General features: G+C 40.1%; 3 protein-coding genes and 1 long non-coding RNA gene across 5 annotated transcripts in view; 2 read left to right on the top strand and 2 right to left on the bottom strand.

The window, feature by feature from the left end:
- Window positions 1–592: 592 nt before the first annotated feature.
- hmox1a (heme oxygenase 1a) lies at window positions 593–3,086 on the top strand. The gene is made up of 6 exons (XM_061748891.1): window positions 593–717; window positions 800–849; window positions 947–1,058; window positions 1,461–1,676; window positions 1,756–2,028; window positions 2,129–3,086. The coding sequence occupies exons 2-6, from the start codon at window positions 800–802 to the stop codon at window positions 2,276–2,278; spliced, it is 801 nt and encodes a 266-aa protein (XP_061604875.1). The 5' UTR covers window positions 593–717; the 3' UTR covers window positions 2,279–3,086.
- Window positions 3,087–3,549: 463 nt separating this feature from the next.
- Window positions 3,550–13,888, bottom strand: mcm5 (minichromosome maintenance complex component 5). The gene is made up of 16 exons (XM_061749830.1): window positions 13,583–13,888; window positions 12,676–12,802; window positions 12,112–12,240; window positions 11,873–12,045; window positions 11,632–11,787; window positions 9,374–9,543; window positions 9,098–9,269; window positions 8,893–9,004; window positions 8,396–8,539; window positions 7,817–7,882; window positions 7,451–7,627; window positions 7,216–7,328; window positions 7,002–7,130; window positions 6,207–6,349; window positions 4,056–4,183; window positions 3,550–3,885 (listed from the first exon to the last, which is right to left on the bottom strand). Exons 1-16 carry the CDS (start codon window positions 13,753–13,755, stop codon window positions 3,784–3,786), a joined length of 2,214 nt encoding a protein of 737 aa, XP_061605814.1. The 5' UTR covers window positions 13,756–13,888; the 3' UTR covers window positions 3,550–3,783.
- On the top strand, window positions 9,221–11,287 carry LOC133466280 (uncharacterized). Its single transcript, XR_009784908.1, has 3 exons — window positions 9,221–9,333; window positions 9,414–9,560; window positions 10,622–11,287. It is a non-coding gene; the product is annotated as an uncharacterized LOC133466280 (long non-coding RNA).
- A 171-nt stretch (window positions 13,889–14,059) lies between the features above and the next one.
- Window positions 14,060–17,530, bottom strand: part of engl (endoglin, like) — a 28,349-nt gene continuing 24,878 nt past the window's right edge. For both annotated transcript variants that reach the window (XM_061749823.1, XM_061749829.1), the window contains one exon: window positions 14,060–14,834. The gene's annotated coding sequence lies outside the window, so the exon portion shown is untranslated. The remainder of the gene's footprint in view (window positions 14,835–17,530) is intronic.

Here is a 17,530-nt window from a genome sequence, read left to right as displayed (position 1 = left end):
AGAGGGTGTGCACACTTGTGCAACTTCATTATCTCAATTGTTTATTTTTACTTCACCTCTCTAAGAATTCTATTTGTTTAAATTGATTTGTATCGGTTAAAGTTCACTAACGGTCGAATTTTTTGTGAAGTGATTTATCTTGGTCTCATTTTTTTTAAATCACAAACATTTGAAATGGGGTGTGTAGACTTTTTATATGCAGTGTAGCTTCCCTTCGCCACCTTTGTAAATAGTTTTATTGACTGTTGATTGTGTTAACAAAAATAAATCTAGACATGAAATCTATCCAACTGGCGATGGGTGCCATTTTTTTTTTTATATGCTCAGTGAGTAAAGTGCCTTGGGATATATTTTGCTGTGAATTGTTGCTTTATAAATAAAATTGACTTATTCTATGATCACATTCACATACAGGTTTCTGCACAGGCTTCTTCATCCAAAATTCAAAATCAAAATGGATAATTTCTACCATGTCACGTTTTATCATTTTTCCCCCCACCTCACTAACATATTTGCAAAGTCATGTTATGTTGCAAGCAAGCAGAGTCATGTCATTCAGCAGTAACACTTCCCATCTGTCTCAGCACCTTCAGCACATTATGCCTGTGTATAAATACCACACAGTGGATCACTAAGGCCACAGTGGGTCACAGGAAGCAACAATTGTCAGAGGCTGTATTCATTCAAACACTCTTATGTTGGAAAGACATTGATAAGGTAAGATATATTAATATGTAGAATCTCAGTTGTTGCATATGCTTTCAAATGTACTGCATTAAACATAAACCTGCCTCTGTAGATGGAGACCAAGAAGAGCGCAAGGAAATATGACACGGGGGAAGTGTGCAAGTATGATGCTCAGTCTCAGATTACAAAATTGCTATGAGTGAATGAATGCATTTAAAAAAAAGTTCTAATGGTTGTGTACTGTATATTGTACTATCAGTGATTTATCAGAGCAGATTAAAGCAGCCACAAAAGACAACCACGAGAGAGCTGAAAATACAGAGCTGATGCTGAGTTACCAAAGGGGAGAGATCACCCTGCCACAGTACAAGGTCAGTACCAATTTCTCCCAGATTATATAAATTCTGTGTCGGAAGACGGATGAGGCATCATTTAGGTTGAGACAGCTATGATCGAACACAGTAGTTAAATGTGTCCTAACCTTGGTTGAGCCAAAGCATGTATTTTACACAACAGTCTCACAGCACTCTACCAAACAAAAATGTCACAAAAAAAGGATACACAGATTATGTGGTCTCCCTTCTGCCATTTAGTGGAAGAGAATTCAATTGTTCTACCAATCATTATACATCGTTTGCATACATTGATGAACAAATTATGTACATATTTGTAATTAATAAATGATTTTCGGACCAATTAAGTGAAACTGGCACATGGCACACTAATGCAGGTATCACTGAATGTGAAATAAAACTACTTTATGTATCTGTCAGCTCCTGCTGTGTTCCCTCCATGAGATCTACAAGGTGCTAGAAGAGGAACTAGATAAGAATTCTTCCCATCCAGCGGTCGCACCTATATACTTCCCCCAGGAACTTGCTCGCCTGGAATGCCTCGAGAGTGACCTGGAGCATTTTTTTGGCCCTGATTGGAAGGGGAAGATGATTGTTCCTGCGGCCACACACAGATACACTCAGAGGCTACGACAGGTGAATGCAAAATGAGCTGTCAGTCCCATACTGTGTTTGCTGTGAGTTAAATTCACTAATGCCAAGTTCTCTTTTGCAGATTGGTAAAGAGAAACCGGTCCTCTTGGTGTCCCATGCCTACACTCGATATCTTGGGGATCTGTCAGGAGGACAAGTGCTGGGGAAAATTACCCAGAAATCCCTCAAACTGACAGGCAAAGAGGGCCTTTCGTTCTTCTTCTTCCCTGGTGTGAGCAGTCCTAATCGCTTCAAGCAGCTGTACAGGAGCCGCATGAACGGCATTGAGCTGACCGAGGAGGAGAGGGCGGCTGTGCTGAATGAGGCGGTTGCAGCCTTTGAGTTCAACACCCAGGTGATCATTTCATACAAAGCGGGTTGTTGTGGGATCAGTAGAGGAACTAGTTGATGCAGTTTATTGAGGAAATATGCTGACATCTTTTCTTTTCCACCAGGTTTTTGATGACTTGCAGAAGCTTTTGTATGTCGCAACAGAACAATCTAAGAACAACTCGGCCAGTTTTCCATTTCCTCCACTCATGCATTTCACCGTGGGGCTGTGTGTCACACTGGCTACTATTGGAATGGGAATGTATATCTTGTAGTATCAGCCAACACCACATGGACCTATACCACTTCACTAATCCCTTTTAGCTAATGCAACAAATCTTATTGAAATCAAAACCAGCCATGGCTTTTAAAATGTCAGCATTTGTATTTGACTGAACCTACTGTATACACTTTTGTTACATTTACTACTTCCAAGTGATATTATTGACTTTTGATTTTAGAGTATGTATTCCTAGAAACCAAATAGAAAACAGGAAATAAACTTGCTATGGGTGAAAGAGGAAAATTTGTTTGCAAGCATTTCATTTAGTTATAATTCTTTTAATTTAATCTGCTGGGATAGACTCAAGCACTACCTTGTGAGGATAAGCGGCTCAGAAAATGGATGGATGGATGTTTATAATGCACACCCTACATAGGCAGTGACTGCAGCCCTGAGCTACGTTTTGGCATCTTGCTTAAAGGACATAACATTAGTCAGAATGCACATGAGCATCTTTACAACTAGTTGCAATTCATTTTGCCCGCAGTGCAATTCAAACCATGAGCCCTCGGTTCCCAAGCCAGCCCAAGAATGTCTGAACTAAATCTGATCAGTAACACTTGGAAATCTCACTATTGTCTGAATATTATTTAGTAAGCTGATTGCATTCATTTTTCTGATTTTATTAAAATACAGCATATAGAAAGTATACGGTTCCCATTATTTATCCCTTTTGATGCATTAATAATGTCAATCTTCAACAATAGCAAGCTTGCCAACGTTGTTAAACTCTGATTGGTACATTTCAAGTTAATTCACTGTATAATAGTGTTTTGTTTAAATAAAATAAATAAAATGTTTGCGGGGTTAGTACTGCTTCTTCCTGGGTGTGAATAACCAATGTGCAAATATGTAAAATATAACATCTTAGCTAACATCTACACACAAACGACAAAATGAAAACCTTTACCTAATTATTTCTCAAATGTAGCTGTAGATAGTGCACACATCAGGTGCTTTTGTGTGCAGTTTTATTTCTGATATAATTTTAGTGATACTGTATGTTAATGTACCCTTTTTAGTTGTTTTTTCTTTTACAGTGGGGTATTTAAATGTACCCGTTTAAGTTGGTTTTTCTTTTACAATGGGGTATGTTGTGTAAACAATCTGGTGACATTCTACATTTCACAGACACCTTGCATTCTAGAATGAAACAAATATTGTATGACTAGGCAAATTGCAATCCAAAAAACAGTTAACCAGTTATTGAAGTCTTAAGGGGAAGAAAGGCCAACAAGCATTTGCCATTACAACATTTTATTTATGATTTCCAATATTTCTTTTTTTACAGGGCATGCAGATATCTGCGCTACCAAAAAAAAACAAAAAAAAAAAACAAAAAAAAAACAAAATCCTTGTAAGAGCAACAGCTGGATCCTTACCTTAAAAGTTTAGATCCATTTACCAGCACAGGTGATCACAAGGGCAGATGTGAGGATTTTAACTTGCGAAGACAACTACTTACATCAATATGTATGTGACAGAGAACAAAATCATCTACTTGACTCTGTAGAGTACTTTCCTCTGCATGCGGTGCTGAAGCTCACCCCTCCTCAACATCAGGTGTAGGACTTTGTAGATGGCGTGGTCAGGATATTTCTAGCAGATCACATTGGCCCAAAAAAAAAAAAATAGAAATTTTAAATGCTCCTCACAAACAAAAAACTCAGTGATGGTTGAAAGCGGCAAAATAGCCGCTCTCCAGCATGTGCTAACCTTATTTTGTTGGTATGTTCAAGTGTCACTGCACTTTCCACGTTTCAACTGACCTGTTTGGCGAAGTCTTGGATGATACTGTGCTCGGACACCTGGGAGCCGATTGCAAAGCGTCTCTTTAACTGCTTCTCAATGCGGGAAATCATTTCCTGGTCCTCTTGAGTAGTGAAACCTTCCACTCCTGTGTATCAGAATGGAGCCGCATTAAAAAAAAAAAAAAAAGTAAACCCAAGGGATCATATCATCCACTGACGTATTATATTTAAATGTGCTAGGCTAAACGCAACTGGTCGCACATGCGTACAACAGATTGGGGCTGTCAGCGGTTCAGCGCCTTGCTCAAGGGCAGATTGATAGACCTCTGGAAGCAAACTGGCACATTCCCTGTATTGGCCGGACCACTACAGGTCGTTAATTTTACTTTATGCTTTTTTTTTTTTAACATATGTAAGTTGGGCTCAGGACTGCGAACCTTTTTTTAGTGTGTGTGTGTGTGAGTAAATATTTCCTGTGGTCGCACTTTTGCGAGTGCATGTTTTAATGCTCCCTTTAACACAGTCTCACTATATAAAGACATGGCGGTTGAAAGTCGCTGTCTTTTTCAATGGTTTAGTCAATCTCCTCCACCTGGACGCTCTCTTTCTGAAGATAGAGCGCTATTTCATAATTATGAAAGGCGAACGTTCGACGAGAGCGAGCCTTGCGTGGCGGAGCGGTTGTGACCTGCAGAAAGTCTGTGGTCGCGGAGGGTCCCTTCCATCGTCGAGCGACGAGGGGCCACTGACAAGGGCGCAGTTAGTACTGGTACCCAACTCAGATTCATAATGACATCGACCAGTCCCGTCCACTTTTTAATCACCCCTTCTTCCTTAAGCTGGATGTCCAACTTGGCAAGAGAGACGAATCTTACAAGCCCGACATGGAACTCATGCTATCTGCTTCTCGTGCAAAAAAACTATCTGTATAGTTACATATTTTGTTGTACGTTTGTAAGACTGAGAAGCGCTGGGAGCACACAACTCTGGCCTTACATGTTGTGAGTTATATAGATTCCGCCTCTGAGTGGAAATTGCACACACCGCGTCACACTCCCCACACTGAAAAACAAGGTGTCTGCTCAACTTAAAATTAAATATCAATTTACACTGATAGTTGTATATTTATCTCTACTTAGCTAGATAAGTCTTGTGGCACAAACGTAACACTAGGAGAATTGAAATAGCTTCAAAATATCCGTGGAAATAGTTACATCTTTTCTTTTAAAACTTTGAACCAACACAGAATTCTGTGGCTATGGTCCTAAAATCAGGTAACACGCAGTGCCTGTTGTATTGTTCAGAGAGAAAAATAAATAAATAAATAAATAAATTAAGAGCGTTTTTCATATATAAAACGTTTTTATGCTGTATGCACCATAGGGAAATCCTAACAATACTACTGTTATTTAGAATGTAACCGTCATATACAGTTTCCATAATGATTTCTATTTATGTAAATGTCATTGTTTAAACTTCAGTTCATACACAAATGTTAACAGATTTTGCCGTTGGCATGAAGTTTTGGCTTGTGATTAGCATTTCCATCATTCATGACAAGAAATGATCAGGTACGCATTTTATTTTATTTTTTCCCAATAATTCATTATTGGCGGCCGACTGGTTAGAGCGTCAGCCTCACAGTTCTGAGGACCCGGGTTCAATCCCCGGCCCCGCCTGTGTGGAGTTTGCATGTTCTCCCCGTGCCTGTGTGGATTTTCTCCGGGCACTCCGGTTTCCTCCTACATCCCAAAAACATGCATTAATTGGAGACTCTAAATTGCCCGTAGGTGTGACTGTGAGTGCGGATGGTTGTTTGTTTGTATGTGCCCTGCGATTGGCTGGCAACCAGTTCAGGGTGTACCCCGCCTCCTGCCCGATGACAGCTGGGATAGGCTCCAGCACGCCCGCGACCCTCGTGAGGAGAAGCGGCTCAGAAAATGGATGGATGGATAATTCATTATTGTTTTGGCCATGATTTCAAATTTCTCCAATTCCACCCAAACAATACCCCCACCCCCTCACACACCAACATCATGTGCGCTGGTCACACCAGTGCGACCAGTGTAAACATTACTGTAGAGCCCTGGTAAGCCATTTTCGGTGAGTCAAGGCAAACAGCATAATGTACTTAAGATGTAACAGCACAACTGCAACTAAAAAACACACCTGAAAGGCTGCCGGAGAGCGCAGCATCCAGTGTGGAAACTTGGAAGAGTCGCAGCGCTTCATCCACTTCTTCCTCTCCAGCCACAGCCTGCAGCTTCATTTTGGCCAAGGACTCTGCAATACGCACCACAGCCTCCAGTTGCCTGGAATAGAGCAGAGACAAAACTGATAAAGAAGCAGCTCAAAATGGAACGGAGCAACAGAAACATCAGTGGGTTTTCATTTGTATGGTACCTTTAATGGACATCCAACATTGGGAATACGTGGGACACTAAGAATAACTTACAAGATCAACAAAAGGATGTTAAAAATTGAAATGTGTCTCTGTGACATGCTTATACGCACTTTCTTCGAACACTTCTTGGTGTCAATCTGATACATGGATGGAGTTCACGTTTTTCTTAAATGCTCCATTCTACCAGTGCATAACAGACTCAAATGTCCTCGAAGATAAATGATGCATCTGCATTTTAGGAACCATTATCACATTTTTCCTTAAGAAAAGGGGGTGGAAATAATGCATATAAACACTGCATATAAATACTGTGAAAACAAAACAACTTTCACTTCAGAAAGATCTCGGAAAATGACTTCTCTGGTAGTGTGTTCAACAGCTTTGGGAGGTAATTGGCAAAAAAAAATGTTTCTCGACCTTGTTGCGGTCTCTGGAAACTTCCGAAAAAACAGCAGCAGATGGTTAGTGTTCTTACACTCATGAAGCTAACGAGAATTATGAATGAAGCTTGGTCCTTAACCACTAGGGGTTGACCAAAGAGGAGGAGGAATAATTAATACCTGACAGTGATTGGGATGGATGCTCTTTTGTCTGTTTCTCTCTCATGCTCTCTTGCGCCGCTCCTCATCAGCACATATCTGTTTTTCAGCTTCTCGGCAGCAGCAGCAGAGAGACGAGGGCCACATTTACTGCAAGGAAATATTGTATTGGTGAGCATTTCAGTAGAGAACACACATCTGGCTTGAGGGAAGAATGTAAAATCTTAGGACTTACGCTCTGGCAAAGGCAATGTACTTCTTAAAGGTGGCCAGTGGAATCTCACCCTCAACGCCCTCCGTCTGTGTCTGGGCACTCAGATGAACGTTCAGAACGTGACGAGCCAATGTCTGCAAGGCGTAGAGTGGGCATTTTGCATTTTTATACTCAGAAACCTTAAGGATGTGTGTGTTGAAAAAGAAAAAGATTTGCCAAAACATGACAGTAAACGAAGTCACGCGAGTCCTGTTACCATGTCCCTCTGATGATCATGCGAGTCTTTAATGATGAAGATCATGTCGAATCGGGACAAGATGGTGGGCATGAAGTCAATGTTGTCCTCCCCCTTGGTGTCATCCCAGCGGCCAAAAACAGAATTGGCAGCAGCCAGCACAGAGCAGCGAGAGTTCAGAGTGGTGGTGATGCCAGCCTGGGAAAAGTTGATGATTTGGTCTAAGTTGTGAGGGGAAGTCACTCCATCGCAGTGGGGCACACATGCATCGTCAGTAGAGTGACGCAGCAGAAGCATGCTGGATCTATAACCCAGAGCTGGATGGATCGAAACCATCCTCCTCTAAGTACTTTACCTACCCAAATGATATCTAACCAATCACTCTACCTTGGCGATGGAGATGGTTTGTTGCTCCATGGCCTCGTGGATGGCAACTCTGTCATCTTCTCGCATCTTCAAAAATAGACAACACGGTTTGTTTTAAAATTGGAAATTAAAACACTGCTATTGAAACTTACAGCTGTTACCCCATATTCTTTGCAGGTAATTTTTGCCTAAAGTCATGCAGGATTCTGGCCATCTAATAGTAGACATACTATATCAGGGGTGTCAAACTCAAATTCACAGTGGGTCAAAATAAAAAATTGGGACGACGCGGGCCAAACTCAATATTTAATGAAAAATCACTGCGATGTGCAGGTTTCCCTTCTCTCCAGAAATGTAACGTTATAGTTTATTATATGACAACAAACTTAAATTTTCCTTAAACACTGAATCTGGAATAAACAGATCAGCTCGCCGGTCGAGACTGATGGGCCAACACACTAGCAAAGCATTGTGGCATTTGTAATATTAGTGGCACATGTGCTATATACTGGCGGGCCAGGACATGTTAGATGTTAATGTCCATCAAGATCTGACACTAACCCACAGACATGCATTGTAAAATATAAACCCCAATCTTACCTTGTCAAACTCATCAATGCAGACAACACCGCCATCAGCCAAAACCATAGCTCCACCCTCCATGACGAACCCACGGGTAGTCGGGTCCCTCAAAACAGAGGCAGTCAGACCAGCAGCACTGCTACCCTTTCCTGAGGTGTAAACCTGAAGTTGCACAAGACAAGCGGTGGCAATCATTTGATTAACTTTGTAAATAATCAATAAGTCATGGAAATATGGGCTTGTAATTACGTAGTACAAATATGAGTACAGTTATCCCTTGCCTATTTGCACCAATGGCAAATTCTCCTATTCACGTTTTTTGTAACCTATCCTCATCCTGTTATTCACTGAAAAACTCACCCCTTCAATGCCACAAGATGGCGACAAAGCTCACAATAAAATAAGCCATTTATTTTTAAGGTTAATGACATGACCACCATAGTCACAGTAAGGCTACAGTCTAATAAGAATATATATATATATATATATATAAAAAATAAGAAAATAACATTTACCCCAATGGGCGAGCATCTTTCCACAAACTTGAGCAACTGAGACTTGGCTGTACCAGGATCTCCAAGCATGAGCAGGTTTATGTCTCCCCTGCGAGTGAGTCCATCAGGCAGCCTAGAAAAAGGATGTGCACATGTATAAGGGAGACGAGTCACAGAACCAAGCAATCATTTTGCCATTTGACGACAACAACAACACCAGCCTCACCTCTTCCTTGAACCTCCAAACAACAGACAGGTGATGGCCTTTTTGAGATCATCGCTGCCGTAGATTGAGGGCGCAATGGAGCGAGCCAGAGAGGTGTAAACGTCAGGAGAAGCAGCCAGGGACCTCAGCTCCTCCTCTTCCTGTGGAGACACTGTCCCAGTAGCACCCCGACCTGGAGGGGACACAACACTTTACCATCTTGTTGTGGTCTGAACAAACAAATCAATTGGGGTCAGGTACACATTCTTCTTTTCTTTCTTTTTTTTTTTTTTTTACCTGCCCCTTCTGTGTCAACTTGTATCCCAACTACTCTCAGGTAGGATGCCCGGATCCCCACACCAGCACTCTTCTCTCTGCCTTTGGACTTCACAGCCGCAGTCTTCTTGATGGAGTAGATACCCATGATGGTTACTCGGTTGCCTGGGACCACACGGTCACACAGGTACCTGACAAAGGAAGTACTGTGAGTTAACAGCCGCACACCAAGATTATTGTGATTTTTTTCCATTATTATATTCAACTAAAATATTATGTCACGAACTTTCAACTTTTATCATTCCGTGTACTTTCACTTATTCCCTGATCCTCAATCATGCAATGTGTGTGTGTAGGCATACATGTGGAAATTATGCATTTAGTCAGAGGTAAGGTACGGTTTAGTCCGTAACATTTTGGATAAATTAGTAGTAAAATCGGTAGTTTTAATGCAACGTACCTTTTACCTTTGAGTATTTAAGTTAAGAAGAAATGCTACTTTTAGAACATTACATTGAACTACATTCCACCCGCTACATGTATTTTTACGTACAGACATTGTTGCTTGCGCAATCTACTTTGGTTCGCCAGAGAGACTTGTCATGACTGGTTCCCCAAGCCAACATAACTACGAGTCACGCTTGACTTTATTCGACTAATCAAACGGGGTCAGGCAGTCATGTGACTTCTTAGTTTCTACGACGCCAAACAAAATCAATTTTTTCAAAGTGATTCATTTAAGTGTAACTGTCATGGTCTGTGTGTTGGTTTGGGTTGTGTTTAGTTTTGTTACACGTTTTCCTGTGTTCCATGTTTGTCGTGTGCTCATTTGGTTGTTGTGTCCACCTATTCTCGTCAACCTTCTGCCTTGTGTCGACCAATCAGCTCCCTCCAGCCACTCGTATCTTGTCCAGGTGTTCCTCGTTGTCTCGTCAATCTGTTTGTATTTAGTTGCCTGGTCAGTTCATTGTCTTTACAGTATGTCATTGTCAGGTGTTATTGTCTCGGTCTGTGCCACGTCCTAGTCACCAGTCATGTTTTGTTTCCAGTTTTAGGTTTATTCAAGTGTTTCTTTGTTACTTTGGTTATCTGTTGTGGGACTTTGTTTACTTTGCTTTTTCCATGTTTGCCTTTTTTTTGGGAAATTAAATATAATTTTTTGGGGACTCCTGCCTTGCCTCCCTGCACTTGGGTCCTCCATGTTTTGCCTTGCCTTCAAAAACCCTAACTGTGACAGTAACATGGCAGTAATCTATTTTTACCTCACAGATGGGCTTCAACTCACCGGCGACCCAAGTATGGACAAGCGTTATATAAACTGAATGGATGGACCACAAAAAAAAGAACAGCTCTGTCATGCGCTGTCATCTGTGTCTGCTTAAAAATGCCCACAGTTCACCCTACTCCACTCGGAACTTCAGCAACATACAAGAGGCTGCCCCGGTCTACGTTTGCAAAATGTAGTGTTCAGTGGCATAAAAGCAGCAGGTCAACAACTGCAAATGAATGCAAATTGCACTTTTTGGCATTCAAAAGGAGGAGGGAGACTAAGCATTCCCCAATGGATGCACAGCCTAAAGATAAAGATATACGTTGCAAGCAAGCACTCAAACTTTTTTCGAGCAATGGAACGGATGTCGGTATTGCTGATGATAAATGTGGGTCAATTCACCAGTCAAAGTTCAATATCATCAAATTATATATAATTATTCATATCTGCCTAGTGAGCCTATTGTGCTCTCTCATATGTGAACAAAGAAAGTTAATTTTAATCTTTTATTGTGGCTAAACTTGCCTTTGTTTATTAATTGTATTTAAAAAATATTGTTTCAAAGTGAGTTTGTTGGGCACAGTTCTATTTTGCACACTCCCCTTTTCTATTTTTGTTTATAGGACATGCACTATTTAAAAAAATAAATCAGAAGTTACCAGCTACTCAGTACTTGAGTAGTTCTGTTTTTCACTGAATAATTATTTGGAGGACTACTTTTTACTTGAGTAATATTATTCTAAGGTAACAGTATTCTAACCACCTCTGATTATAGTATGCATGTACATATGCTGGTATGTACTGTATGTTGGTATTTCGGACTGCACTTCTTGGTGGATAATTCATCATAAAGAGATTAGCTTTAACTTCTTCCTATTCATTTTTGGACCAGTAAAGCACAGTGTTTAAGTATGGGATATCGACAAAGATTTTTCATTTCGTTGTTCTATCAGTTCAAACGTCGACTCAAAGAGCCAAAAAGAGTTGATTGCCAGATAAAAATTCTGACCTGTCACAGTAGAGCTGAAGGTGTCGAGGCATTTCTCCATGGGGTACAGCATCTGGAGATTCCTGCAGTCGGAGCGTCTGAAAGTCAACACAAATGCAGCGGTCCGGCAGGATGAAGTAAGGATCCACGGGGCACTTAACTCTTGCAGTGCTATCACTATGGAAAGAGAAATTGGGCAATTGGTTAATAAAACCTGCTGAGTGTGCTCATTATTTGAGAATTATTTTCCGAGCATGCTTACTTGTTGCACTTGCGAGGAAGAGCGTAGCCCTGCAGGCCCGGTGGCAGAGAGATGTTGTTGATGACATGACGACAGCTGCGACACTTCAGACACATCTTGGTAGCCTTGGCCTTCACTGGGGTGGCTGAGATGATGATGCCATGCACTTTCACCAGACGAGACACCTGTTCTGACTGCAGGACAGTATTGACAAATTCAAATTATCAGTAAGTCACGTGAGAGATTTAGTTGTGCTTTACCTTAAGGCTGCGGATAGAAGCATGATGTGCATCGCTCTTCAGCATAACTTGAATGTCTTGCACAGTCTCTTCTTCGGTTGGACGTGGACGTGTCACCTCATCAGCTACCTCCTTAGCAGCCTCCTCCAACTGTTAATTACAGTCATATGGTTTAATAGGTGGCGGCCGACTGGTTAGAGCGTCAGCCTCACAGTTCTGAGGACCCAGGTTCAATCCCCGGCCCCGCCTGTGTGGAGTTTGCATGTTCTCCCCGTGCCTGTGTGGGTTTTCTCCGGGCACTCCGGTTTCCTCCCACATCCCAAAAACATGCATTAATTGGAGACTCTAAATTGCCCGTAAGTGCACATGGTTGTTTGTTTCTATGTGCCCTGCGATTGGCTGGCAACCAGTTCAGGGTGTACCCTGCCTCCTGCCCGATGACAGCTGGGATAGGCTCCAGCACGCCCGCGACCCTAGTGAGGAGAAGCGGCTCAGAAAATGGATGGATGGTTTAATAGGTAAGTTAACAGGGTGAACAATGTCCCCTTATATTCACATGGCTGAAGTTCAAATTAAGAGTCTTACCAGTGGCAGGTTGTCAGAAGGCAGCTTGTACAGAGAATCCGATAGATCCTCATCAAAACTGGCGAGGTCCTCCATCTCTACCTCAATGCAGTACTCTCCAAGGGTGTAGTGTCTCTTCAACTCATCTCTAAGATACAGAAATGACAACTGAATGAACAGTGTGATGCTGAAAAAAATCATGCGCTAACAGGGGGCTTAGTGTGGGGCTCATTCGTGTAAAACATTGAAATGTAAATTACAGTCCCTGATGGTGTGGAATTAGGCATCCAGGAATGCATAAACGTGGTTCACACATTTCCAATGAGAAGCTTTTGTTTAAATTTGTAGTGGGACGTAACGAAGTACAAATATTGTAACTACATTGAATTTTCAGGTGTCTGTAATTAATTTATTTATTTTACTGACGAGTTTTCACTTTTATTCCCTAGATTTTTTGAAACAAACCTGTACTTTCTACTCCTTACTTTGTCTAACTAGGCTCCTTACGTTTTTCAACCTCTGCGGATGACTACACAACGTAAAAGATTCACTTTTGTTCCAAGATACAGTATCTCCCCATGCATGAACCTATTTAGGATTATTCCCTGTTGTGCAGTTACCAAAACAGATATGTATAAAATTGCCAGTATAAAATTAGTTTTACTTTTGCACTCAAGTACAGTTCAGAGTTTCGGTAAAGATGAATCAGTACTGCACTTTTACTTGAATCTTTCTTACTCAAGTATGTATACTTCTACTGATGTACAGAGTGTGAGTACTTTTGTCAAGTCTGCCGATTTGTCATGCATGTCTCATTTCCTTTGAAAATTATTCGTCATGTGGAACAACTGTCCGAGCTTGTTTTATTACTCTTTTAGCGTTTATTGAATTACAACGGACTTAATTTTGCGTAGAAAAGTCCATCTACCTGTATTTATATGTGAAGCCAGTTCGGTCGGTTCCCACTCTAAACTGTCGGAGAAATTCACGGAACCGTTTCTTGATCTGAATCCGCTTTTGTCCCCCTTCATCTGGGCCATATCCTTCTCCCCCTCCGAAGCTGTCACTGTAGTAAATTCCAGGATCGTCAAAGCCAGACATGTTGCAGGCTGGTTTCTTATTGAGAAGAAAAATCGACACCGCCGTCAACTTGTGCTAACAATGGTGCTGATCACTCTTTTCGCGGCAAAACAGACAGGAAGAAGTTGAGTTTTGCCGCGAGTCTGTCACGCGGACTCGGTCGTTCTTGCCTCTCATTGGCTGAGAAGAAAATTGGCTTGATTTTATTGGTCGGATCGCAGATGCCGGAAGTTACATCTTTGTGGAGGTGGTCCTCATTCAGCGCTTAGTGGCGCGAAAAAGACGAGAGACCAAGGAGTGACGTCAATGACGTGCGCCATGCGGCTTTCAACCCCATTGTGAAAAACATCCTGCTATAAACCTATTGTGAAATTTGGGATCAAATGGCTTAAATAATAAAATACAAATTATATAAATGCAAGCACTGTTCATAATGATGATTTTAATAAAACAATAAAAATGCTATAAATTCAGGCAGTGTTCAGAATGTTTAAGGATAGTAGGTGTTGTAAACCGGTGTGATCAATAGTAAACTGTACACAGTATGTTTTTGCGTTTGCGTTATCCTGTTTGTTCTAACTGGAAGTAGCATTTGTCTTCCAAACCCCACCAGTTTCAGCTGAATCTGTTCGTCCAATTTTTAGAGTGACAGGGCCTCGTAGTGGTCAAGTTGTAAAATAACAGTGTCTTGGCTGAAACTGCTTTGAGTGATTGGAGAATTACATTACAGAATAATACGGACACAAAAAGTATTCACTCTCTACTTAGGTAGCTGTACATACACTTGTGTAAAAGACTGGTAAAAGTAATAATTGAACTTCTGTAGTTGTGTAGAAAAATGCACTTTAAAATGTACTTAAGTACAAAAAATAAAACTTTTTTTTATGCTGACAAAAGACAATGCAGTATCAAACAATTTTCTTAAATAAGGCCACGGATGGGGAATATCTTTCTTCTCTGAATTCCTGGTACATGTTCCTCCATTTTGCTGCGGTCCCAGGCAGTTGTGTCTGTCTTATGAGACCCAAGATCTCATTTACAGTTGACAACCTCTCTCTATTGATGTCTTTTTGTTGCTCTTGTGACGCCTTTTGTGGAGACTGAGGGGGAAAAAAACAAGCATTTTGATAAAATGACAAAAAGAAAGTACAGACAGCTGTACAGCTGCTGTAAAATTATATATATTGTAATATATATAATACACTTTACATTTGCCCACACAGTACATATGTATACAGTATGTACATTACAGTATATATTGTATATTAATATACACCACTGCCAGAGCTCATCTTATTTTAAATTATTCTTTGATGGAAACCACCACAATGGTTAAAATCTGTATTTTTCTCCCTATGTGGGATTTTTTTGGGGGTTAAAAACAGCCAGATGATGTAATCTGCTTCTGCAGCAGCAAGAGAAAATGCATCAGCAATATATTTGTTTCCTGTTTAGTGGGAGGCACATACAGTGGGTGTGTGTGACTGTGATATCGAGAGCTGGTACACTCTGTAGTTCCCATGGCTGTATAAATGTTGTTTACACATCCTGTTTTACCATAGCAGCTCCTTCAACTTTAATAAATTATATCATACTGAAAAATATTATCTAAAATATCAAAAGTGTTCCATTCTGTCAAAATGCATTTCAAAACCATAATCATTAGGCAAAGTGAAAGAAAACTGAGGAGGAACTTACTGTGTTGGTGTCAGAGAGATAAAAGAAGTTGTTGGCTGTGGGAAAGTGGCATCACACTTTGACACTAGTCCCATGAATGTAAACCACAGAGAGTCACCACCAGAAGTTTCATGATTTTTGTTTCTATTTGAATGATTATTGCTTAGAGGTAACAAAAACAAACAAACAGAAAAAAATGACCATCTCAAGAAATTATCATATAACCCAAGAAACATCCATCCATCCATCCATTTTTAACATCGCTTATCCTGGTTAGGGTCACGGGGCGCTGAAGCCTATCCCAGTTGACTTCGGGCAAAAGGCAGACTACACCCTGAACTGGTCGCCAGTCAGTTGCAGGGCACATGTAGACACGGACAACCAGTCGCACTCACATTCACATTCACACCGTCACTGAGTGGGAACTGAACCCACGCTGCCCACACCAAAGTCAGGCGAGTATACCACGACACCATCAGTGATCCAAGAAACAATCAAAATAATAATGATTTTAATACAGAACTTAGGCAGGAACCCTACCCTGAAAAGTAATTTTCTATGTGTTTAAAGAATCAGTATAATTTATTGTATGAGTTTCAATTTTGAATTGAACTACTGTAGTAAATGAACTGTAATGTTCTGGTTTGTTCAGATGCACTTATTTGACTTAAACATGCGCGCTACGCCCACTCGTCCGTTTGAATGCAGTGGACAGCGTTCTGCCCCCCTGGACAGAAAACCAGAAGGAACAGGAAGCCAGAAATTCAAATTTGAAACTGAATCATAATGCTGTATTAGATATGAAGTACATTTAAAAAATAAATAAACAGTGTAATCTGTTGGATCTGGAGTTTAAGAAAAGCTTTTACTGACATCTGTTACCCTTTTTTTTTTTTTGATAAAGAAATATATTATATGCTATGATGTTATTTTTCATCTCTTCTGAGGCTGCAATTACTTATTTAAAAAGTTGCAGTCACTTCTCACAATTTGCTGTAGGAAAAATAACAGCAGAATAGAATGTACAATGGATGTACAATTGTGGGAGATGCCATGAGCAATTGAATTGAACAAAATGAGCAAAAAACAAAACACCGGGAGCCACAATATCGTTTTTACATCTAACGTGAGGAAAACGCTGCATATATATATATATATATATATATATATATATATATATATATATATACATACATATATAGTTTTTTATCTGTATGTATATATATATATATAAAAAATTGGTGTGCTGCAGTTATTAAATCAAGGAACTGCTACAGAGAATGCAAAATTTTATTCCTACGTGTAACAAAAGCATTTTGAACTCTGAAAAAAACCCCGCTTCGTTGAAACTTACTTTCAAATAATATAGTCAATCTCTTTTTAAGTCTTTATTGTATTTTTGTATTAAGAAAGGCCAAACTTTAATTATCCACCTGCAGGCAACCAAAACATCCATCTTTTTATGGTCCATCATTTTATCGTGTCTGAAGCGTGCAGTAAGCTGTCAACTTGAATTTAAAAGGACTATTTCACTTAACAGTGTGAAATACATAGTATACAGTATGTAAAACAACAGCCAATTAGAATATTTATATTTCCTTGTTTTTTCAGGGCGGTAGACGCCTTCATTTTCAAGTTGTCATCTGTGAGGCGTGAGCCATGTTTGGTTTTAATACTGTTTAGTGCATGTAGCACATAGGATTAAATGTACTGTTTTCTTCAGAAACTTTATTTTCTTGGCTTTATTAGTGGTTTACCTACAGGGGGTCTAATAGGTCAATAAAACCTGCAGCCAGGTGTCACATATCGGCGCTTATGACCCATATTTTATGAGCCACCAAAGATTTTATAAAAAATTGTTGATTCTAACGTTATTAGAGCACCATAATCTTTACATTTAGAATTGCATTTGAAAAATGAAAAAAACTAATTCAACTACTTAAATTTAAATTAAATAATATTTAAATTAAATACTACAGTTTGTGTTTTTATGCCCCAAAATGCCATAGTTGAAACACTAAAATGTGGCAGTTTTTTAAAATGTTTTTATTTGGATGTAAATAGGCCCTCAGAGCGTTTTAAAAGTGTAAAAAATGAGTGTCTTTTTGAAGTGCAGTTG

Source organism: Phyllopteryx taeniolatus, chromosome 16 (genome assembly GCF_024500385.1).
Source record: "Phyllopteryx taeniolatus isolate TA_2022b chromosome 16, UOR_Ptae_1.2, whole genome shotgun sequence".
NCBI classification, from domain to species: Eukaryota; Metazoa; Chordata; class Actinopteri; order Syngnathiformes; family Syngnathidae; genus Phyllopteryx; species Phyllopteryx taeniolatus.
The sequence above is the reverse complement of the archived record's forward strand: the minus strand, read 5'-3'. Positions and strand labels throughout refer to the sequence as shown.